This window comes from Notolepis coatsorum (assembly GCF_963971535.1).
Source record: "Notolepis coatsorum genome assembly, chromosome: 1".
Lineage (NCBI taxonomy): Eukaryota > Metazoa > Chordata > Actinopteri > Aulopiformes > Paralepididae > Notolepis > Notolepis coatsorum.
The window spans coordinates 231638845-231665165 of NC_140165.1; the positions used below are offsets into that span (position 1 = coordinate 231638845).

The window sequence follows — 26321 nt, forward strand, 5'->3', positions numbered from 1 at the left end:
AAGTGGAGCAGGAGGGGATTACCTGCCTTGCTCAAGGTACATCATTTCTCATTCAGGTCCACAGCCTAGATTTGTTTCCCCTCCAGTCTGGAACATTTTAAATGCGCCTTTCCAGTCACAACCTTTTCCTCTCTAACTACTGCCCCAGATAGATCTTTCATACCAGTAGTGTAGCTAAGGGAACGAAATATGCCCACATATTTTTCTGGGGCATTGAATCAGCCTAATTAACACTGACTTCCTGTTGTATGGTGCAGTCACAGTACACCCACCTCCTCAACAACCAACACATCTGCTGGGTACGTAGGATATAGTAACAACTACTAACAGTTATACTGTCTTTTACTATTATGTACTTTGCTACTATGGAATCTACCATGCCTATATAAGATAAGATAAGATATTCCTTTATTGATCCCCTTGGGGAAAATTCGGGTCTCATAGCAGCATGGGGGAGGGGGGAGGGGAGGTACAGGTATGGGCAGGGTAAAAGTAGAAATACATAAATATAGGCAATCAAATTTGATTTTAGAGAAAAAATAAACAGTGTAAACAAAGGTGCAGATGAGGGTCTGTATGCCCTATCGGTTATACGTTACAATAAATATAGGCAATAAAGAATTTGAATCTGAATATATATACTATGAGTATGAGTAAAGGTAAACAGCATACACAAGGTACCGTAACTGGCATACGCCAACATATGTCATATATTGTAGTCTGTGCAGGTTTTAATACCTACTATGCTAATATGTCTTCACTACTATGCACTCAAGACTGTAGCACAGTACCCTTCCTCCTGCTGACTTGTTGTACAGAACTTATAAGTCACTTTGGATAAAAGCGTCTGCTAAACGACTGAAGGTAAACAGCGCTGACCTGTAGCGAGGTTGACGCAGCCCCTATGAGCAGCCCCAGGGACTGGGCCACCAGGGAGGTGAGGACGCCCAGGGCCAGGAAGAGGAAGAAGCGTGCGGCGTCAGGGGGCTGGGCCGTCATCCAGTACACGATGCTGCAGTAGATCACCGGGAACACGACCTGGACGAGACACAGACGGCACGGTCGGAGGAGCCAATTCAATTTCTAAGCAATCAATTCAGGAAGTGGATATTGGCTGTGGTGGGTTTTTGGAGTCTGGCTGTGGATCTCTCTGACGGTGCTACATATATTATATGGTACCCTTCACAGCCACGGGAATAACACGATCCCATTAGAGCCTATTAGAGGAGGCCTCTGGGAAGGTGACATCACAACAACATACATCTTGGGGGCGACAGTGGCTCAGAAGGTAGAGCGTCGTCTGGAAATTGGAAGGTTCCAGTTTTTGATTCCCGCTCCTTCTGATCAGCGTGTCCTTGATCAAGACACTTAACCCCTAATTGCTCCTGATGAGCAGGTTTTGGCACCTTGCATGGTCACCTCTGCCATCGGTGTGTGAATGTGTGAGTGAATGGGTGAATGTGAGGAACAAAAATTATTGGATAAAAGCGCTTTACCATTTACCAATATACATCTAATTTAGAAGAGCCTTAGGCAAACGTACAGTTTATAAATAGAAACACTTCTTGTTTGTTTGTTTGTTTGTTTGTTTGTTTATTAACACAGTTAAACAGAAGTAAAAACAATACATAATAAGTTATAACGATTGTGAAGGAGAAGTTAGAAGCCTAGAGGCTTATCAAGAACGTCCCCTGTTTTATAAAATCAAACATACAAAAATACAAAAATATGCATATTATAAAACTCTGAACTCTGCCAAGTCCGATGCTGTGCAGGGCTGTTCTAGCATGGGGCATATCAGGAGGTGCTGCATGGTCTGTGTTTCAGTGCCACAATCAAACAAATGTCCCCATCATTTAAGTATCCCCATTTGGCGAGAGTGGCTTTTGAACGTCCAACACCAGATCTTATTCTGTTTAGGCATTTCCACACTGCATAGTTGGTGTCTGCTCCAGGGGGCAGTGCCTCGCTCGCCTCTTTAGCTCCATTGTTGTTGCTGGTGGGAGGTTGTCAAGTCTTTCTTCCCACCGAGTGACTCTTTCACTGCTTGTGCTCGGTATTCCGAGGGGCGGGACGCTCTTCAGGAAACTTTTCCTGGATTTAAGGCGGCTTTTGGCTGGCACATGGCCGAAGAGAGGATGTCTTTGGCCAATGTCTGTTGGCGCTCTTTCTTGCTTGCTGCATTTCGTTGTATCTCTGGTGGGGGCCTATGCCTGCCAGGATGTATAGACGGTCTGTTGATTTCAGGCAGCCTGTGATAATAGAAACACTGTGTGGATAATTGCAGTTTCCAGCCAACAGAAAACCAACTCTCTTTCGTTTTCAGAGTGGCACCTGACTGTGTAATGTAATTACGTGGACCAGAGTCTGCAAGGGTCCCCAGGCCACAGACAGAAATTATGCAATAGTGGACCTCAGCAGATGTCTGCGTACCCCTTGATTGTTCTGTCTGAGCTACCTGATGTCTGAGTGCTGGTGTACTGGTGTCATTATGGCTCAGCGTGCGCACTGATCAAAGAGCTGATACTGTACGTCTGGATGTAGAGAAGTTAAGGAATGTGGACTGTCCGTCCGCATTGTGTATATATATATATATACACACCCTGTACTTCGAGACTGTGTATGTGCCTTTAGAATACCTAAAGCAAACTGACTTTTACCGGTCTAAATTATGAATGGTGCTGTCTGAATGATGGATATTCACAATGCCATGATAGACCACTAGGAACTCAAACTGTGTCCATTAGAACAGTATCTACTAAAGCTGTTCGGACTGTCAAATAATCCACAATGCCAACTAATTGCACCCAGATATTACAGAACAATAAATAAAAGAAGGGAATAAACATGTATGTGATTTTGATCCTCTGTCATAACCTCAACCAAGACGCTTTGAGACATTTCGCCCAGAGCCTAAAACCTTATTACATAATGTTATTTTGGGATTGGGGAGGCATTTTGACCTCAATGCCAAAGCTGCTGAAAGCTCCTGTTATATGTTTCTTAGATGCGAAGCACCTCTATGACCTGCAGTCATTCACTCACACTTAGCTGCTCTGGCTCCTAGTAGGTAGCTTCAGGGGCGTAGCTGGGGGGGGTAGTTTAGGATGATTCCAAGGGCCCAGCACTGGGGGGGGGGGGGGGGGGGCAAAAATGTACTAGGCATCACTCAGGTGTATTATTGATGCTCTCATTGATACTATGTTTGTTTCTGAAGTGTGTGTGTGTGTGTGTGTGTGTGTGTGTGTGTGTGTGTGTGTGTGTGTGTGTGTGTGTGTGTGTGTGTGTGTGTGTGTGTGTGTGTGTGTGTGTGTGTGTGTGTGTGATATATAGAGAGAGAGGGGGGGCTTTGGTAGACTATTGCATTGGTCCATTCATTGAAGATAGATAGCAAGTATTAGGTATATATCTCGTATACTACATTTATAATGATTCAAATGGTGATTTCATTGGATGTTTACTGTTAATGCTTGTGTGTCTAATTTGATGTTATGTATAAAAAATTATAAAAAAATAAAAATACAAACAAAATAAAAATACAAAAAAAGATGAACGCAATGCGACATCCTTTACTAGGCTCACCCACCAACAGTGCAAGTGCTGAACTGCTGATCCGAATGTATAGGTAAAACCCATATTATGCGTTTTCATCAATAAATAAATGGCCAAAAGAAATTATCTTGCGCGCTCGCATTCACTGGGGGCCTACAAATACATTATTTCATGGGGCCCACAATCTACAGCTACGCCCCTGGGTAGCTTACATTATATTGTTAACCTACTGTGGTTTCCATTCATCTCTGCTAAAAAAAAATTCGTCTTGCTAATAATGTCTTGGTTCAGGAGGTAGAGTGGTCGCTGGTAATCGGAAGGTTCCCGGTTCTATATAAGCGTTATATAAATGCACCATTTACCAATTTAGTGAGCCGATGCGGCACAATGAAGCAGTAAGCAAAGAGAGTGATATTTTACCTGAAAGGGGACATCTGCCATGGTCTTGGCCAGGTAGTAGGCCTTAAGACTGTACCAATAGTTCAGATGTTCTCGCAGAAACACTCCCATCTCCAGAGGGACTGTGTCAGAGGACAGAAACAGGGCTCTTTATGATACGATACCATGACATGTGTTTTATGATGCAAAATTATACAAATTTGTCGTCAACAATCATAGAAAGTCACATTTTCAGGCCAGCACATGCGTAGAACCGTCATCAGACATATAAAATACAACCCAAATCATGAGGCATACTGCAATGATCAGACGTGGATGCTTTTCTGGCCTTTCAATATAAAATGTGATGTCATATTTCCTATCTTTGTCAGTCAGAGCTTTACCTTTGTGTCGAAAATCGGTTTGACTTAGTAGCTGCCTGTATTTACTGTATGAGTATGAAGTTGTTTGCCTGTTTGATTGATTGCTCCAATGTTATACGATAAACATAAACCACGACCTGCTGTTCAGTCCATTAAGACGCATCCTTCCTCGACAGTGACAGTACAGTGAGGTGGTTTATGAGTTTCAGTCTGTTTATGGAGAAACCTGATGACAGTAGGGACAAAAACCTGTCCTAATTCTACTCTTATATACAAAGATCTTCTTGCATTGAGGGTGAAATGCTGAAGATTGAGTTGCTATAAAGATAGAATAATGATACATACTGTATACAGTAGCTAGGTTATATTATAAATGTTGAAAATATTTGAAGAGTTTATAATTTTTGTAACACCACAAGCATTATAATGATTGAGATGTTGTCCACTATGATAATAAATACCACTGTGCTAGTCCTTGGAAATGTGCTGGCCTTGGAAATGTGTGGCCCTTGATAATGTGTGGCACTTGGAAATGTGTGGCCCTTGATACTGTGTGGCATTTGGAAATGTGTGGCCCTTGATACTGTGTGGCATTTGGAAATGTGTGGCACTTGATAATGTGTGGCACTTGGAAATGTGTGGCACTTGATAATGTGTGGCATTTGGAAATGTGTGGCACTTGATAATGTGTGGCACTTGGAAATGTGTGGCGATTGGAAATGTATTGTATTGTAACTTGGCCAGCTGCTTGGTACTGTAGCTTGGCCAGCTGTGTGACAGGGGACGAGATCAAGCAAACACACACATGATACACAAGCCAACCAACCAGAGCGGTTATAGAGGTAGCATCTAAAACCAACCAACCAGAGCGGTTATAGAGGTAGCATCTAAAACCAACCAACCAGAGCGGTTATAGAGGTAGCATCTAAAACCAACCAACCAGAGCGGTTGTAGAGGTGCTCCTTCTGAGCACAGAAAAACACCAAAGGCCAAACAAAGCTAGACGGGTGGACAGAACTCACATGTCAACACGGTTGGCATGAGAGCAGCGAACATGAGGAACAGCATGGAGAAGAACAGGAACCCTGAATTGCTGAGGACCTTCTTGGCTTCGTTCCCGATGCCCAGGTAGAGCAGGCCGATGAGGACGCCGATCCCAATGTGAGACATGATCCGCAAATGGGTCAAAACCTGCAGGAAGATCAATCAACCAACCAATCAATCAATCCAGGCAGGAACCTTTTGTTCAAAGTTCAAATATTAAAAACGTTTGGCACTAAATGGTGGCCCTATAACTTATTAAATGTATGGTATGATTATAAAAAGAAATTTAAAAAGAAATGTAAGCTTTTGGGTTTTTTTTAGGTACTGCTTGGAACAATCTTCAAATTCAAAGTCTGATATTAATGTATGAATGTATTTAAGGCTGATGGTGAAGCCTATTGTAACCAGGTTTTCTGTGTGCAAATGTTTTATGTGATCATGTTGTAATGTTACTTTTATCTGTAATGACGTATGTGTTTATTTTGAAACTCTGTGTTTCTGCTATTCTTGGTTCTCCCTTGTAAAAGAGATCCTGGATGTCAATGGGACAAACCTGGTCAATAAAGGTTAAATACATTTTATTACATGAAATAACAATACAAACATAAGCCCTCTCAATCATCACTTAAGACCCACTACAAGTGTTTATCTGACCCCTCCCTCTTTATTACAAATACATATATTATTGAGCATTTCAAAAATAAAATGGCAGCCCATTCACTTGTCAACTTTCTCTTTTCCTACCAAAAGTCAAATCTAAAATATGTTTCCGACAACATTTCTAGTGGTAAGATTGGTATGATATTATTAGATCTTGATTCATATTTGATCCTAGTTTGAGAGTTGTATCAGTCAACGTCAATAATGACATTTCAGTCTGTTGTTTTGGTGGCACTCTAGTGACATCTAGAGGCTGAAACTATGGTCTTTAAGATATAATTTAGAGTAAATGACATCATTAGCCAACGAATCACGGCCTCCATTTATATTTTCAATTGACCCAAATAAAATGAATTTACCCTGGTAGAAAGCCCAAACCCTAACCTCAGACCCATCTGAAAATGTGGTCATTTTTTACTGTGAATGTTTATGACTTTTGATATCCTGTATGACAGTGGTCACCAACCTTTTTAAGCCCAAGATCACTTTTTTTTTTGTGAAGCGTTGAGAGAAAAAGACAGCCAAGATTGTACTTTAAACTAAATTACTTTTATTTGCCTGTATTCTAATTACATGCAATGCTTTGGTCCAACATTAAAACGTCAAAGTAGAACTGTAATATGTACTTTCTCAGTCAGTGCTAAGTGCAGTCATCTTATGCAGCATCACTTTTCACATCAAAACAAAAGTAGAACTGTAATGTGGACTTTCTCATATTATTAACATTGACAAACATATTTACAATTAGCATTTTATAAAGTAGAACTGTAATATGTACTTTTTCAGTCAGTGCTAAGTGCAGTCCTCTTATGCAGCATCACTTTTCACATCAAAACAAAAGTAGAACTGTAATGTGGACTCTCATATTATTAACATTAGAAAATGCTAATTGTAAATATGTTTGTCAAAGTAGAACTGTATTATGTACTTTCTCAGTCAGTGCTAAGTGCAGTAATCTTATGCAGCATCACCTTTCACATCAAAACAAAAGTAGAACTGTAATGTGGACTCTCAGAGAAAGATATAAAAAAAAATATATATTAAAAAAAAAAAAAAAAAAAAATCAGGGAAAGATCTACAGGGAAGGTCTCAAAGACCGACCAGTCGATCGCGATCGACGGGTTGGTGACCACTGCTGTATGATAAGGTTGGGTGGTCCGGTCCTCTCTGGCAGAGAGACAGTTATGGTACCCATCATTGTATCCTGTATGATAAGCAGGCATGCGTTGCTCATGGGACGAGATTGCACTCCGTGCAGAGTAAGATTTGAGTAAAGATTTGAGCAGAAGCGCATGCACGCACACAGGAATGCGCTGCACTCGCCAACTCGCTATAAGTACCCACCTGGGCTACTTTGCATATCAATAGCGCCGGTCGTCAGGTGTGTTAAATATGTTCTCAGATACATTCACACCTAACTTGTGAATGATATGTGTTACATTCCATTCGTAGAGGCAATTAGGCACTGTCTTTAGTCTGTGCTCAAGCGAGGGGACATTTATGCGCATGCGCGGGAGCGCACTCACGCGCCGGGAGCGCGCGCGCACGTGGCGCCATTAGCGTGCGTGCAATCACAGTTGATATCAGGAACGCACCGCTGATGATAAGGTTGGGTGGTCCTCTCTGGCAGAGAGACAGTTATGGTTCCATCATTGTATCCTGTATGATAAGGTTGGGTGGTCCTCTCTGGCAGAGAGACAGTTCTATTTCATTCTGGCCTCCGCTCAGCATCAGTCTGCACTAACCTCACTTCGTGCCTAGCACTGAATAAAAAACACCACAATGTACCTTTACATACCGACATCCGTCTGGCCACACCCCTATCCGCTTACCTTCATAAGCAGGTGTGTGGTCACCTACTCGCCTCCTTCTTCACTTTCACCACAAGGAAGTGCCTTGGTAGATACCCACACTTGACGAGGTTGTTTAGTTGAAGAAAGTTGGAAAACAAAATAACGGGAAGATACATTGACATTATATCTTTATTTTCTCTCTCACTATTTTCGAGAAAATACGGCGATATTGTCTTCGTCACTGGAGTGTCTGGAAGATGATGATCATTCTGACCTCCACCGGCTTTTTCGTATTAGGGGCTCGCGCCGCTGACATACTGCGGCTGGATGGGTATTGGCCCTCCGGTCATACAGCTGGACTGTGGGAGGCACCGGCTGTTGTGAGAAACTGAGTGCTTCCGTGTGGGGTGAGTACTGTTTTGCTTGCGAGCGCTGGTTGTCAGCTTATGCTATGGGGGTTAGCTGACAATTTTACGAACGCCGACCCCGGACTGGGGTCCTCTGCTCGGCTTCTTAAGCGGCGGACGGAGGATCTTGGTCTGACGCCCATGATGGTCAACCTAGTGGGCCGCGACCGAGACTTGGTTAAAACCCGGGATTCTCTGGACGAGCGGATGCTTCTCTGTCCCGTGCAGGCCCCACCTTTCACATAAATGTGGAAGTACACCCTAACGAGGAAATGTGGGCATAGGATCTTCATTATCGGGAGTTCCATGCTCAAGTCGGCTGCAGCCCGGATGGGAATTGTGCTGGCTCCGCTGTATGTCTGGTAAATCACAGTTGAAAACTGTGTTTGACATTTCTTTTTCTCTTCCCTCTTAGGATGGGGAGGGACTCAGGGGGCGGCCTGTCTGAAGTGTGGCTTATTATGTCGTTGTGTACAGTTCAGGTGATAGCTGCTTAGCTGGCGTGCTAGTTTGTGGCCTACTGTGTTAGCCAGTCAGCTGTTAGCTGCGGCGCTAGCTCGTTGTGTTTACTAGGCTAGTAAACGTTAGCTTGTTGCTATCAGTTGGACGGCTGTTAGCTTAATGCTACACTGTTGAAACGTTACTGTGACTATAACATGCCTTAAACACTCTGACTACGACGTCATCTTTGACAGAGGATGTTAGTCGACCCTACACCCGGGTGCCAGTGCCAGCGAGGACTTCGTCAACATGGAGAACGGCGGCTGGGTGGCGTAGCGGACATACCCTCGTCACCAACGCAGGAGATGCTGGGTTCAACTCGGTGTCCCGTTAACCAGTGTGGCAGTTCTCTCGGCCGGCGCTCAGGGTGAAGGTAGGAGTCCTGACCGGACTTTAAACACTTCTTCTTTTCTTCCCTTCTAAATGTTTTGTAATAACGATGTTTCCAAAACATGTGTTGCTGCAATACATTGAGGATACGACGCGTGTTGTGTGTGAATTGTCTTGTCACTGGTATAGCTTTTCTCTCTGTAGTAAATCGGCGTTGTTTTTTACATGTGTAAAAATGAACTGGTTGGTTGTGATGAGAACATGTGTGTTCATGTAACGTTGTACCGTGGGTGAACTCACAACTAAGAGGGTTAGTTAAACCTGTGAAGCTATGCTTAGTGACATGTGATTGAGGAATGAATCTTTTTTCTCAGCCTGTGATGACAATGAACAGCATGTTCACACATTAACAGAGGTGCCTGTTCGCCTTGGTCGTATCAAGGGTAAGATAGGAGGGGTGACCCCCCGGTTTCCCTGGGGCTTCCCCCCCCCTCCTCTCAGACATGTTTGGTTACAATATATTGTGTCACTGTGTTTGTGGGGATACGATGTAACACTCAGCTTAAGTTGCTGGGGTTGTGCTAAAGAAAAGGTTGTTTGGTCACTTATCATGTGTGCTTAGCAAGGTCTGTGGTCATTACATAATCGAGGACTTCTGTCTTCTCTCGTTATGAAAAACGGCGTTCCTCTGTAGTAAGAGTGTACTTTGCCATTTTTTGTTGTGATGAAGGGTTGTGTGTGTCGTTGTGATCTACAACGGGGTAAGTTTTGGCCCACAGAAGCACATGTGTAAGTCGGGACCGGGGCTCTTCTGTTCTGTGTTTTTTCCTTTAGCAGCAGGTTAGCACATGAGCTATGTGAAGCTGTTAGATGCTTCATGTGGCATGCTATGACTGTGTCATGCTCTACTTGTCATTACATCGTATCAGGGGTGAGGGGTCGTAAAGGGGTGAACTGGTAATCCTTTCCTCCCCTTTTCTGATTGGTCAGGGGTTAAAACCCAGTGTCCTTCAAGGTTCCTGTCACGTTGCTGTTCGGCACGTTACAGGGTGGGGGGGGGGGGGAGTTTCCTGGTCCCACGCCCTGAAATATTGGGCGTGTGCACCGCGGAAATTTCCCCGCCATAGAGTACGGCACTGAGCGTGTCTCTATTGGTAAGACTTCCGTGGGTTGTTCAGGTCCATGTTATTGATCTGTTTCAGGGAGTTGTCAGAGCTCCTCCTCACGAAGCTCCTCCTCAGGGAGAAGTGCCTTCTGTGAGTTCGGACTCTCCTTCCCAGTGAGGGAGCCTCCTCAGAGTTCAGAGCCTCCTCCTCAGATTGTCAAGGTGAGTAGAACTTCAAAAAAAGGAGTTCTGCTCTATTGTGTGTGTATTCGATTCAATTCGATTATTGAGTGTGTATTGGTTCAGTGCCTCCTCCTCGGAGAGCCCTAACCCAAGTGTTACATAGCTCAATGTTGCAATATTTCTTTTCAATCTATACAGCTCACGTGGGAAGTCTCTCTGGGGATTCCCGTCTCCTCCCTGTGGCGAGGGTGGCGGGATGTAAAAATGAAAAAAAAATTACCCTCAGCTGCGTCACGTGGGATTCATGTCAGTCTGTGTTTCTTTCTTTTTTAAATAAAAAGAGGAAAGAACATGAAGCACGACGGCTCCTTGTCGTTCTCCCAGGCGACTTGGAGGAACAATGTCTGGTGTCTTGCTAGACTATCCATTGATGTGTTTGGGTCTCGACGCGTACATAGTGCTGGCTTGGGGTGTTTCTGATAGGAATCACGCAGGGGGCTAGTACGCCTTGGTTGCTCGTTATTAAAACAGCGTTTTTATAGGGCAACTGGGATGGAGTTTGTCTCTTCTGAGCGCCAGTTTACTAGGTTGTCTTGATGAATTCTCGTTCATATCTGGGGGATGTTAACGGAATAGATCAAAACATAGGTAGAGGGGTCTCACGCCCTTGGGGTGGGCCACTGAGCGCGGTACAAATGGGACCGTCTGGGTGGCGCCCTCTTTTCATGTTTTAGATCGACACGCATACCTACCCCCTCTCCTGGAGTGGGCATGTCGGCGTGGTTAGGGCACAGGACTGGTTCTGGTCGCGCTGGTCCAGGTCAGTTAACCCGTTGTCCGCCGGGGACGCAGATCTGCTGTTCTGGTACCCTGAGGGACTTGTGCTTTGGCGAAGAGGGGGCTGTTGGGGTGGTCTTCTGGACCTCCTTTGGTAACCCTGTGTGCTTCCCGAGCCGCCGGGCCCGGTCCGAAGTAATGTTTCGTTGAAACCGTAGGCCTGGGATAACCCTTTTTGGAAACTGAAACACTTGTACTGCGGTATAGCTGGTGTATACCCACAGGTGTGTTTGAGTTTTTTCTTGAGGGGTTATAGGAACAACCACCGTCTGTGGTACCAAGAGGGTGGTTGATTCCCTGGTGTGTTGGAGCAGAGTCAACTCCCGGGTTACCCGGTTGAGTGTGCCCCTGCACGTTCATGACGTCTGCCAATCGTGTCAGCCTTCTCTGCCTCGACCCCTCTGGGTGGGTTTTTTTTATGGAGGCTTTGTCATGGTGCGCAACAATGCCAGCATACGCCCCTTCCGCCGGGGGGGCTGTTTTCAGTTGACCCCTTTGGCGCCTGTCTCGTCCGCAGTGCTCCAGGCTCGGGTCTACAGCCTGCTGCCTGGTTTCCCCGGTGCGCTGCCTGCTTCCGTTATGGTTAACCTTTTGAGTGCTTCAAAGTTACGGCCATGCTGACTGCCTGTGTTGCAGGGTCAGTGTGCCAGGCGGCGTACTAATGGGGGGAAGGGCCCGCTCTTGGAGGGGTCCTATCCGAATACGCTGGCGATGTGGGGAGCGGTGTCACTAAGTGACCGCCTGGTGAGGTCTTGATGCTTGGCGTCATTGACCTCTCTGGCCCCCCTTTTTTACAGGGGATCCAGTCCCTTCAGGGGGTCTGGGTCTTCCTTCGCGCTCCGCTGCTACGGCCTTGCCACAGGGTTGAGTTTGCTCTTGACTCCGTGATTTTTGGGGGCAGTAACGAGGTTTGTTGTTGTGCGTGTGCATAGTCGTGGGGTCAAGCCACGGTCTGCTCACCCTGTGCGTTGAGTTGCTCGAGTTCCTCTTCGCACGGTCGGATCCGTCTCCCTCCCGTCCTCCAATAGGGAGGGTATCCCTCCATTAGGGAGGGTCGGGGGGGCTCGGTCCTCTCCGGTCTGATGGTTGTGGGGGGCCTCAGCGGGGTACATTTGTCGAGCTTCTGGCTTCCGCTCAGCTCCTCTTGTGCAGACTGACGCTGAGCGGAGGCCAGAATGAAATAGAACGTAAGGTTATGTATATAACCAAGTTCTATGAATACTGGTGACGCTCAGCATCAGGACGCCACTGCGGCCCTTGATCTCGCCTTGTGGTGAAAGTTTGGGAAGGAGGCGAGTAGGTGACCACACACCTGCTTATGAAGGTAAGCGGATAGGGGTGTGGCCAGACGGATGTCGGTATGTAAAGGTACATTGTGGAGTTTTTTATTCAGTGCTAGGCACGAAGTGAGGTTAGTGCAGACTGACGCTGAGCGTCACCAGTATTCATAGAACTTGGTTATATACATAACCTTACGTTATGGTACCATCATTGTATCCTGTATGATACGGTTGGGTGGTCCTCTCTGGCAGAGAGACAGTTATGGTACCATCATTGTATCCTGTATGATAAGGTTGGCATCTGTATATATGCATATGTAAATTATATGCTGTGATTCCTATAGTGCCAATTGTATGCCTATTTTAATGTCTGCACTTTACATACATTGCTGTTATTCTGAAAACTGTATGCTCATTTTATGCCTATTGTCTATGTTATTGTATTATTATTATTATTATTACTTCATTACTGGACTGGAACTCTGGACACACACTCAATTGGCTTATGCTTAACTTATTGGACACCAGTCACGTGATAGTCAGGTTAACTCGCCGACGCTTGAACACCAATCGCGATGATGGTCGGGTTTTAATCGTTATTTCTTTTATTAGCGATATCCATTCATTTTCATCCATCCAACCTGATGTAATCGTTGGGAATGGGTCTGAGCTCGCAAAAGGGCAAATACCGCCGCCTATCGTCTCCCGGATGGTATTGCACATCATTGGATTGGCTGGGGATGTGCATAAAAAAAAAAGTCCGGTCCGGGTTTTGCTTCTCGGGCATGCAGTATCGTTGTATCACGTTAACTGGGGGGACTGGGAGCAGCGTGGATTACGTGTTTTGGACTATAACGTTGGATCAATGGACACAATCGATATTTGGAATGGCGATCAGGAATTGTATTAATCTTTTTGCAGAACATCTGATGTGAGGTACGGACTCTATGTTACCAGTCTTGGGTTAATCAGATGTTTTTTTCATAGCGATCACGACGTGTCTGTGTGTGTGTGTGTGTGTGCGTGCCGTTGGCGCTGAGCAAGGCACGGATAAACGATTTTTCAGCCCGCTTTTGTATCATGCATAAGGACACATATACTATCGATAATCTAGCGTTTATTTGAAAACGATTAATAAATCAGCCGAAAAATGACAACGTGTTTTGTGTATTCCACTAAAGGGCTATTATCGCATATTTCTCTGAAATTACTAGAAATCTCCAAAACTATACTCGTATTCAAAACGGTATAAACGGAAATGTACCGATGAAAAAACAATCCGTTTCGTACATGTTGACTGCAAACAAGTCATTGATAAGCGACGGGGGTATTAGACCCATAGCCATAATTTAAGATATATTTTAAGCACTCGTAAATGTCCCCGTCCTCCCATTGATTAAAGGCCAACTTGCAGGTTGTATTTTTGTTCAATAAACAATGTGACTAGGCCAACGCTGACTTTCATGAAGAGGGGGAAAAAAGTATCGAAATTGACCCATTTTTAGCATTTTTATCAAACATTTTGTTGACCAAACCACAAGCTCCATGCACATGCATATTTTAATTGCATGTTTCATAGCGTGCGTGTGTCATCTTAATGCTGACGTCACGTCAGGTGCAGGGCAGCAGGGGCTCTGAGAGTCACAGGCAGGTAGTGGCAGGAAGCAGAGCATTGCTACTACTAGCCGAGGAGTGATGAATGAAAATGTATCTGTTTCACCTAACACTATTGCTCCGTGATCATAGCCATTCATCTCTAAAGCTAACCACTATTTGTAACAGCCACAACCACGTTACCATATTTGTAATAATGTAAATCATTGTGTCGTTGTACATAGTGTATACAACGTTAGCAGCTAACGTAGCTTAGCTTGGTAGCCGCCGTTCTTGAAACTCCTAACAAAGCCTGAATTAAAATGGTTCTCTCCTCTTTGTATACCTTTGTCCTCACAAGTATTCTGCCAGGGAACTTATGGACACGACAATAGTAGTTATAAGGTGTTTGATCATTGTGTCGTTGTACATATTGTGTACAACGTTAGCAGCTAATGTAGCTTAGCTTGGTAGCCGCCGTTCTTGAAACTCCTAACAAAGCCCGAATTAAAATGGTTCTCTCCTCTTTGTATACCTTTGTCCTCACAAGTATTCTGCCAGGGAACTTATGGACACGACAATAGTAGTTATAAGGTGTTTGATCATTGTGTCATTGTACATATTGTGTACAACATTAGCAGCTAACGTAGCTTAGCTTGGTAGCCGCCGTTCTTGAAACTCCTAACAAAGCCCGAATTAAAATGGTTCTCTCCTCTTTGTATACCTTTGTCCTCCCAAGTATTCTGCCAGGGAACTTATGGACACGACAATAGTAGTTATAAGGTGTTTGATCATTATGTCGTTGTACATATGCACCGAGTGCAGCTAAATAAACTAACCTACACTGTAACACGCAACACTTGATGAACATTGTTACTCAGCTGATAGAGTTGTACCCTTCTTGCTGTCTTGTCGTACAGAACTTGTAAGTCGCTTTGGATAAAAGCGTCAGCTAAATGACTAAATGTAAATGTAAATGTAAAGGGGCTATCCACCGAGTGCAGCTAAAGGGGCTATCCACCGAGTGCAGCTAAAGGGGCTATCGTATCAACATGCCGCGACGTGTAGCTAACGTAGCTTGCATGATGCGTGTGCAGTGCTTTGCCCCACAGGACCTACACATTTTACTCATTCCCAAAACTCTTTTACATGCACGACAGTAGCCATAATGCTAACGTTAGCGGGGTAACGTTAGCCAGAGCTATATAGCCAGCTTGGTACTATGACCCGGGGATTAGGCGACAGCCCACAGACCAGTAGCGCTGCTGTACTGAACAACAGGCTGCCTAGTGGTAAATGTAGTTCTTTTTTTACGACATTAAAAACATTATAACTACCTTGTTTCAACCAGTTGTAGCTGGTCCATCAAAGTCTCAGACGATTAAACCCATTTGCGTCTTGTAAGGCGTCCATTTGGATCAAGGAAATAGCTTTCTGCACTCGTCAAAACTCCTTGTAGTGGATCAGAAGTACAGTAGGGGAAAGATACCAGACGTGACGTAATGGCCCGGATAGCTCTGATAAGCTTTTTAATTTGCTCGTGCATGTTATTCGTGCGTGGACCTTTTTAACCATTTCTGAGTGGCATTTCCGGCGTCAAATGGAAAAAAATGTATTATGAAATTATATACCAATGATGTAAACTACCCATAATTGATCAGTAGGGTTTAACCTGCAAGTTTGGCTTTAAAGCGGTGGCGTGCTAACCCTAATTTGGTCATATAGGCGTGGCGGTCTATGAGTTAAGGTTCCCAGAGTTTACACTGAATTATGAAAATCTGCTTTTAACTTCTATGCCCCTAACACGTGGAATGTTTTGCAAATAACTTTAAAGCGCAATACTTTAGTATGCATTGGTCAGTTTAAATCTATAATGGCTTGCTCTCAATGATCTTTCGAGATTAAAGACTGCATGAATTCATATACATGGTTTTATCATGTGAAAAGATCCTGGGAAATTAAATGATTGGCTCAAACCATTTTGTCTATGCTTGACCAAGCTAGGGTGGGGGGAGGGGGGCGATGGACATCCCTAGAGGTCATGAGCCAAAGGTTGAGGACCATTGACCTTCATTATTTTGACCTGTTGTCTTCTTTAGATTGATATAGTACGTATACCACTGGATCTACCCATCTGTTATACATGTACACTACCGCACAACATATTTTAATGTAAGTATATCCCTCCCTGTCCCAGTGTAGCTAGCACTTTGAGATTTTCACAAATGTAAAGTGCGGTACAAATTGAATTTATTATTATTATTATTATTATTATTATGATTATTATTATTATTATTATTATTATTATTATTATTATTATTATTATTATTATTATTATTATTATTATTAATATTAGCTGAATCTTCATTCTGTTTGTCTGACAACCATTACATACAGTAAGTGTGTTTGTGTACGTGTGTTCTTGTGAGTGTATCTTTTTGTGTGTGTTTGTTTGCTCACACACAGTATACGTGCGAGTGGGTCTGTGTTACGAGCCACGTGCCTGCCTGCGTATGTGTGCACGCCTGCCTGCCCTACTGGACCTGCTTGTGCCCGATTTAGTTTGTGTGCGCAGTGCAAAGTGACGTCCACTAGGTGGCAGCATGTGCTCACCGAATCTCTCAGGATACTGAGGATGGTCCTCTTGAAGAGGATGGAGAACTGAGTCATGCAGCTAGCAGAGAAACTGTGGCAGCCCTCAGAGGTAGAAGACTCCTGGGAGAGAGAGCAAGAGAGAGAGAGAGAGAGAGAGAGAGAGAGAGAGAGAGAGAGAGAGAGAGAGAGAGAGAGAGAGAGAGAGAGAGCGTATGACTACAGATACTTCATGATGACTAAAGATGCAGTAGTTAGAAGAAGGCAGGGTTAGAAGAGTGAAAGAAGTAAGTCTCTGGTATATTTTATTATGTATTTTTTCTTTTTTTTATGATGACAAGAATTAAATGCATGTTTAAAAAATATGTTTAGTTTAGAGAAAGGGGGGTGTGGACAGAGAGAGAGAGAGAGAGAGAGAGAGAGAGAGAGAGAGAGAGAGAGAGAGAGAGAGAGAGAGAGAGAGAGAGAGAGAGAGAGAGAGAGAGAGAGAGAGAGAGAGAGAGAGAGAGAGAGCGAGAGCGAGAGAGAGCGAGAGAGAGAGAGAGGGGCTGTGTGTGTACCTCTACAGTGCGTTGCCAGAGGAAGGGGTTGAGATGTGTGTCTCCATTAATCTCAGTCAAGTAGTCCTTCTCACACTTCTTCTCCTGTACGGCCTTCACCAGCCTGGCCGTCTGGTCTCCATACTCCCCAGAGGCCACCTCCATGACTGAGGAGGATACAGGGAGACTTTCAGTGAATTAGCACACTACCAGACAGTGGGGCAGTGTTCTAGACGAGGATGTGTCTTACCAAAGTCAGCAGGGTTGTGGTAGGTGGGACAGTTGAGGCCCAGGTCACTCAGGTAGGGGACCAGATTAGCCACCTTCCCACTGTAGATGCACTGACCTTGGCTCAGTACATACAGCTGGCAACAGAAATCAGAGGCTCTAATCAGGATCATACATGGAAATGTCGAGAGGACATAGGGGCAGAGGAACTGAGGCCACCCATACCCAAAACCATTTAGGTCAATAAAGGATCATTTCACCTGTTTTGATATGTGGGTTACCTTGATATGATAATAAGATAAGATATTATCTCCCCAATTTAGTTATTACAGTATACCAATTCCCTGTGTGTGTCACTCTTACTAGTCACACTGCTGGCCAGTATGACTTACTACCATGGTGTCTTTATACCTGTATGTATCACTGTACATATTAATACTACAACTCTGTACATACACCTGATTAGCACTATTACTCAGTAGTAGTCATTTATATATTTTATACCCAGTTTAATCACCTGTACATTGTATATTACTATTGCACTTAACTGTTACATTGCACTCTGAATGTAATTTTTACTTTGAATGTAATCTAATGTAAAACTCAAAAACGTCTGATGTGAATGGCGTGCTAACCCCTGACCTACCTTGTCAAAGAGCTCAAACAGCTTGGCACTGGGCTGGTGGATGGTGCAGATCACAGTGCGGCCTCCCAGCGCCAGTGCTTTCAGCAGAGACACAACCTGGAAACAGGACGAGCTGTCCAGCCCACTGCATGGAGGAGAGGGAGGAAGAGACAGGACTAGATCACTTCAGGTCACTCAGATCACTATAGCTCAGGACTGATGACGATGACGATGACGATGACGATGACGATGATGACGATGATGATGATGATAAATGTCAGGGACGCAAATATAAAATATGTTCTCATCACGGGACCTTGGCTCACTGAAATATATCACACACATATTATTACTGGCCCACCAGGAGAAGACCTGTGACCCATTTTGGGTCCCAATCCATAGTTTAACACACCAGAATGATGATCTGTTTTATAAACATCCACTGCTGTAGACTGCCATATACACCCACTGCTGTAGACTGCCATAGACACCCACTGCTGTAGACTGCCATATACACCCACTGCTGTAGACTGCTATAGACACCCACTGCTGTAGACTGCCATAGACACCCACTGCTGTAGACCGCCATAGACACCCACTGCTGTAGACTGCCATAGACACCCACTGCTGTAGACCGCCATAGACACCCACTGCTGTAGACCACCATAGACATCCACTGTTGTAGACTGTCATAGATACCCGCTGCTGTAGACTGCCATAGACACCCACTGCTGTAGACTGCCATAGACATCCACTGCTGTAGACTGCCATAGACATCCACTGCTGTAGACTGCCATATACATCCACTGCTGTAGACTTCCATAGACATCCACTGCTGTAGACTGCCATATACATCCACTGCTGTAGACTGCCATAGACACCCACTGCTGTAGACTGCCATAGACATCCACTGATGTAGACTGCCATAGACATCCACTGCTGTAGACTGCCATAGACATCCACTGCTGTAGACCGCCATAGACATCCACTGATGTAGACCGCCATAGACACCCACTGCTGTAGACTGCCATAGACATCCACTGCTGTAGACTGCCATAAACATCCACTGATGTAGACCGCCATAAACATCCACTGCTGTAGACCGCCATAGACATCCACTGCTGTAGACCGCCATAGACATCCACTGCTGTAGACTGCCAAAGACAGAAGAAACTTGTAGAAAATGTACAATTACCATAGGTGCTGTGGAGGAATCCCTTTGTTATCCTATTATGTCCCCAAACCCCTGTGTGTCTCTATCCACAAGAGAGCTGGATCCCCTTCTCCACCTCAGTGTCTCCTAACCCCTCAGCCATTACTCATGTATTGTACATGCACCTTGTTTGTATATGTGTTTCACTATTACACCTGTATTGATCATGCAGATCCATCTACGACACAAGTGATGAGTCCGGTTCCACCACAGTGCTAACGAAAACTAAGAAATGTCATAATAATAATCATAATAATTAGTGCTCCCTACTGAAGGTCAATCAGCAGTGAAAAGGTCAAGTCAGAACTTGGTGTGAACATTGGGAGAGAGTCCTCTCCCTCAGGAGAGTCTTAGCCAGTGGGGACCAGAAAGCTGCCTGCTAATTGCCTAATTAACTCCCATTGGTGTCTCTGTGTCTTTTGGGGTTTCACTGTATTCCCTGATCCTACCGCACAGCATGGGAGATGGTATGCAATTAAAACTAGAACTTTATTGAAACACTCTAACCTCCATCGCATCAAGTGAGTGAGTGACTGACTGACTGACTGACTGACTGACTGACTGACTGACTGACTGACTGACTGACTGACTGACTGACTGACTGACTGACTGACTGACTGACTGACTGACTGACTGACTGACTGACTGACTGACTGACTGACTGACTGACTGACTGACTGACTGACTGACTGACTGACTGACTGACTGACTGACTGACTGACTGACTGACTGACTGACTGACTGACTGACTGACTGACTGACTGACTGACTGACTGAATGACAGTAATTTATTGACTGAATGGAGAAGTGACTAATTTACTATGTGAATCATTGTACTTGACTGACTGGTATACTGAATGACAACGATGATGATGAATGAATTAACGGATGGATGGATGGATGGATGGATGGATGGATGGATGGATGGATGGATGGATGGATGGATGGATGGATGGATGAATGAATGGATGGATGAATGAATTAATGAATGAATGAAGGTTTCAATGGGTTAATGAATGAATTAATTAATGAGTGAATGACTAATGTACTGACTGATTGTGTGATCCAATACCCTCTTTAACTCATTCTGCGGCAGTCACGAGAAAAGTCGGGTTAACTCGCCAACCGTTCAGCGCCAATCACGAGAAAACTCGGGTTTTAATCGTTATTTCTTTTATTAGCTATATCCATTAATTTTTCATCCATCCAGCCTGATGTTATCATTGGGAATGGGTCTGAGCTCACAAAAGGGCAAATACTGCCGCCTACACAGAGCTCTACGCTAACCTTTTTCCCAAGGAGCACATGTGCTCCTAAATGAAAAGATTTAGGAGCACACAAAGAAATTTAGGAGCACACAAAAATATTTAGGAGCACAGTGAAAATATTTCAAGTAACAGAGTTTATTTTCTTTTTCAAAAATAAATGTATATTTGTACTGTGCGTGCGTGTGCAAACGGGAACGGGACACACATCTGTGCAATAGCACATACCACCCCGCTATGAGGGCCATTTCATGTATGCACGAGGAGACATAATAATGATAATCTAGCGTTGATTTCAGGAAGATTAGATAATCAGGTGAAAAATTACAACGTGATAAGTGTATTCCACTAAAACGCTATTATCGCATATTTTCCTGGGATTACTAAGAATCACCAAAACTATACTCATATTCAAAACGGTATAAAACGGAAATGTACGGATGAAAAAACAATCTGTTTTGTGCATGTTGACTGGAAGCAACTCACTGACAATCAACGGGTGTATTAGACCCATAGCTCTAATATAAGATATATTTTAAGCACTCGCAAATTTCGCAGTCTCCCCATTGATTAAAGCGATGGCGTTCTAGCGCCCCCTGGCGCTGAATGAGTTAATGTACCAGAAACAGGCTTTATGTATTATGAATATGTGTTACAGAATGTTGTTGGTGATATATTCAATGTATTATGAATATGTGATGCAGAATGTTGTTGGTGATATCGTTGATGTATTATGAATATGTGTTACAGAGTGTTGTTGGTGATATATTTTATGTATTATGAACATGTGTTACAGAATGTTGATTTGTCTGTCCCCTGCTGGGGAAAATGTCTATGACTGTGGACAATAAAGTTCAGGCCTGTATTGGATCTAATATCTTACTATAATTCATATCATATCATATCATTTCATATTGCATCATATTGTATCCTCCTATCATGATTACATTAGCAAAGAGCACAACACATTTAACTTCTGTAGTTTTTTGTTTCACTTTTATTGGGCTGGTTTTGTTGTCAATCCCATGTCACCCACTAGTCAAGTCAAGTGGTCCTTTATTAATCCCTGTGGGGAAAGTCAAGTGTCATAGCAGCATGGAGGGTACGATAGGTAGTAATAATAATAGAACATAGAACAAAGTGCAAGTAGGAATGATAATAGTGATAACAGTAGTAGTAGTGAACAGTAGTGAGTGGAAGGATTTAGTCAGATTTAACAGATTTAACAGTTCTCAAATTCACCAGCCATTGAACCGTCTTCTCCAGAGTCACACAAGAAGATGGATACAAATTTCCTCTCTGTGTGTTCAGTAGGAAGCTATCCGGTTACAAGCTAGCCTAGCTTACCACAAATGAATGCAAGTGGATAAGGACCACTAGCTTAAAACTCCAGGAGAGGGCACGGCTGGGTAGTGCAGTGGACTAAGCACTCGGGACTCTGGGATCAAATCCAGCTGTCAGCGGTACCTCCGGCTTGGTCAGTCATCCCTACTAACACAATTGGCAGTGTTAGCGGGTGGAAAGCCAGTGGGGTATGTGTCCTGGTCACGTCTATTCGAATACCAACCGGTTCATGCTTCCGCGTTCGCGTTTTGCGCTCTGATTGGCCACTGATGTTTCTGGTCGCACCAATCGTGTGACGGCAAGTTCTTTCGCCGGTTAAGCTTAGGCACTCTTTCGAAGTTGGTTAAGGTTAGAGTTTGTCTTAGAGCAGGGCGATAGAACGCCAGCCCTGATTCCAAACTCTAACCTTAACCAACTTCGAAAGAGTCGCCTAAGCTTAACCAGTGATAAATTAGGCGTTAGGTAGTTTGCTGCTGGTCGAGGCGGAAATGGGCGCGTCACGCGATTGGGCGCACATGTCACATGCCCAGAAACGTCAGTGGCCAATCAGATCGCACCAGAAATTGCAGTGGCCAATAAGATTAGCAAAACGCGAACGCAGAAGCGAACCGGTTGGTATTCGAATAGACGCGTCCTGGTCGTTGTAAACTGCGACTCCTACTGGTCGGTCGGGGCTCTGGGGGAAATAGCGTGAACCTCCCATGCGTTAAGTTCCCCCAGTGAAACTCCTCGCTGTCAGGTGAAAAGAAGCGGCTGGCGACTCCACATGTATCGGAGGAGGCATGTGGTAGTTCTACACCCTCCCCAGGCCGACAGTGGGGCAATGCGTGCAAGGGCCAGGAAGGGAATTGGCATAACGACTAAAATTGGGATGGACGAAAAATACAGAAAGCTAAAAAATATATATATATATTAAATTGGCCAAGAGCTAGGCTAGCTGGCCTGAATCCACGTTAATTTATGCTAAGCTAAATCGGATAGCCTACTGAATGCACAGAGAGGAAATCGGTATCCATCTTCTTGTCTGACTCTGGAGAAGAATGAATGAATGAATGAATGAATGAATGAATGAATGAATGAATGAATGAATGAATGAATGAATGAATGAATGAATGAATGGAAACTTTATTTAACAGATTGCAGAATGGGTACAATACAGTACGGCTCAATACACACAATTGTTAAGGGGATGCAGACCAGAGAAAGATGTTTGTCTTGTTTACATCAGGGTCCGCCATTTTCAATTCAATTCAACGGTAGGCGCATTTCCCATAATGTTGCCGTATTCCTTTATTGTCCCCGAGGGGGGTAACTATTTACAATGCTTGAGGCTGACCTGGTGGGCTCATCAAAGAACATGACGGGCGGGTTGTTGACCAGTTCCAGGGCGATGGCCAGCCGCTTCCTCTGGCCTCCAGACAGATGGGACGTACGGGTCTTAGTACATTCCAGTAGCCCCAGGGCTGTCAGGATCTCCCTCACCTGGAAACACATACCACAGGGTCAAACACATCACAGAGCACTACTGACCTATCTCAAACCCTGCCCTCTTTTATTGATCCTCCAATCACAACAATCGTGCTTGGAGGATAAAGAAAAGCGGGGTGGAGTTTGAGATAGGTCAATTAGGCTACAGCCACCAATCTTCAATGGAGTATCATGGTAATCTCATTCATACACTATACGACGGCTGCCATAGAACATTGATAATGTTATAGAGTGTTATGGTAATAACGTAATTTGGTGCCAACAATACATGTTAAACATAGATGGCTGCCATAAAATGTTTAAAATGTGTTACAGCTAAGACTGAGCACAAGACTTTCTTCATGAGGGTTAAGGTCAGGGGGTTTTGTTCCATCATAATGAAGGCTTTAATATTATGCTAAAGACGCCGTTTCTGCCCTCAATAATCACACATATTCACGCATTACAGATTATATGAAGCCAAGAGGATTGTAGTAAAGACATTCTGAAAAGTACTACAAATAAATATGAAATATTATTAATTTGATACTCACTGTGCTTCACTACTCAATGGTGCTTAGTTTGTAATCTAGCACTTTAAATATCGTTCCCTGCTCAATTTGCACATGTAATCTAGCACTTTAAATATCGTTCCCTGCTCAATTTGCACATGTAATCTAAAAATAAAGTGACTGAACTGAACTGAACTGAACTGAACTGAACTGAACTGAACTGAACTGAACTGAACTGAAATGAGCTGGAGGCTGAGGTGCTGAAACAGTCAGCGGCTGGGTCTATAGCTTCCAGAGGGAGGCCAGATAAAACAACAGGCTTGCACAGATTAAGGTTAGAGGGATTCAGAGGCTGTTCCCATGCAACTCACTTACCATCTCCCTCCTGCCCTCCGCCTTTTCCTGGAGCTTCAGATTAGCTGACACCTGGGAGGGGTGTGAGAAACAGAGGTGGGTGAGGGTGGAAGATGATAGGGTTTAACTTTTCAATTCGTGTCCAAATGCATGTCTAAGCAGACATTGGGTCTCATTCCCGAATATCTTCCAAAGAGTTCTCTTGGAAGACTTATCTTGGAACCGACTGAGATAGAATCTACGACAAGTTCACTCTGAATCCCCAACACGTGGGGAAGATGTCTTAAGTGCTCAAACTATCTGAGCTGAGATGCCGCGATGAGGAATTTCACCGCTCTGAAACATGAACACGCGTCCCCGTCCGAAGCTCCTTATAAGGCAGCCAATAGCGAAGTGTGCAGATGAAATCATAAAAAGTCAATAGTTAGACACACCTGTCCAGCTCATTAGAATGCAACTGACGATGCAGCCGTGTGAAAATGGTTGCCGATATGCGGAAGCGCTTTGCAGCCGATCAAAATGAGATTAGATTAATGTATTGTCATCATTATAGTACAGCTCGTGGTGCACCTGCCGCAGCGTGCACACACACACGCACACACACACACACACACACACACACACACGCAGTACTGTATAGCCTATGCGTGTAATGAATGAACGCAATATAGGCTTATATTCTAATGACTTGTTTTATTAGGAGAGCAGCAAATATACTGCACTGCCTGCCCCGTAGACTGTAGTACAGTCCACCATGCAGTCCGCTGGTACGCCAGACTTTATATGCCTTAATATGTGTACTGTTGTACGTAGGGCAGAGCATATATAGTATCTACTAAATCCTAATGAAACAAGTAATTAGAATAATATAAGCCTATATACTGTTCATTCATTAGAAACGTAGGCTATACTGGCGCACACAAGATTTATGGAATATTAATGCAGTCTATTTCCACGCGATTAGCTTTAGTTCTTATTCATTTCAGTGTTGGTGTATAGGCTATATAGTGTATTTCAATATCAGTTTAATTGATGAATGATATATTCAAAGGAATGCAGGTTTATAGCTATATCAAACAAAGATCTGTCTCATTGTATACCAATCAATGGGATATATTGCATGTTGACCTGCATTCTTTCAAATGTATAATTAATCATTAAAACAGATATGTAACAAATAAGAAATACAAATTCCACAGAAGGCATTAAATAATTATTATCATTTCACAATAATTGCATAATTGTGTTTGAATATCTAAGTAATTAAAGTAATTATTTGTCCAAAATAGCTGGTTCAGATATGGTTAATCCAGCTGCCCTGTGATCAGATGAATCCATATTATTTATTTTTCCGACATCCACGTAATTTCTTATCATACAAATATTGTCATATTTATTTTAATTATGATTAAGCAAGGAGGCCTGCCATTAAGAACATGGAGAACACAGTCTGTCAAGTTAATAAAATTTTCAATCAGTCAATCAATCATAAGTGTGCTCCTCGGCACTCTTAAATTCTGCTCTCAGCCACGGCCAAATCCGATCTCAGGAAAATTTGGGGAATCGCGCTACTAGCGCTAATATGTCTTAACTTGGCCTGAGAGGAAATTTTTTGTCGTAAATCCGTTTGGGAATGCGACCCATTCATACTGCAGTACTACAACCACTACTACTACTACTACTACTACTACTACTACTACTACTACTACTACTACTACTACTACTACTACTACTACTACTACTACTACTACTACTACTACTACTACTACTATTACTGCTACTTATGCTATTACTACTGCTACTATATTATTATTATTAATGATAATAATTATAATGATAAATACAAATAATAATTTAAAACAATCATCATAATTTATGAGTTTAACAGGTTCGTTTTTGCTAATAGCTTAAAAAAATAATAACCTCAAAAATAATAACTTTCAAAAAACAACAGGGCTTTTGAGGTGATGAAATCACTGCGCCCAGGCAGCAGTGCTTTGCAAAAAAAAAATCTGAGTATATATCTGCTTAGAAAACGAAAATGTCTAATTTCTTTTTTCTTTTTTCTCCATGTGGTAAATACACAGGTCACAACATGTTTACAGGAAAGTTTGAGTTGTATTTGGAGTGTATTTC

The 26321-nt window shown here is 43.5% G+C and overlaps 1 protein-coding gene across 1 annotated transcript in view; it reads right to left on the reverse strand.

Annotated features, from left to right (window-relative positions):
* abcg1 (ATP-binding cassette, sub-family G (WHITE), member 1) overlaps nt 1-26321 on the reverse strand; it is a gene marked incomplete at both ends in the record, with an annotated part of 107619 nt that overhangs the window by 9768 nt on the left and 71530 nt on the right. Inside the window, 9 exons of the mRNA XM_084314618.1 lie at nt 880-1038; nt 3973-4073; nt 5336-5504; nt 16660-16761; nt 17199-17344; nt 17428-17542; nt 18052-18175; nt 23189-23334; nt 24207-24257. Of these exons, the coding sequence (XP_084170744.1) occupies nt 880-1038; nt 3973-4073; nt 5336-5504; nt 16660-16761; nt 17199-17344; nt 17428-17542; nt 18052-18175; nt 23189-23334; nt 24207-24257 (1113 nt within the window). The remainder of the gene's footprint in view (nt 1-879; nt 1039-3972; nt 4074-5335; nt 5505-16659; nt 16762-17198; nt 17345-17427; nt 17543-18051; nt 18176-23188; nt 23335-24206; nt 24258-26321) is intronic.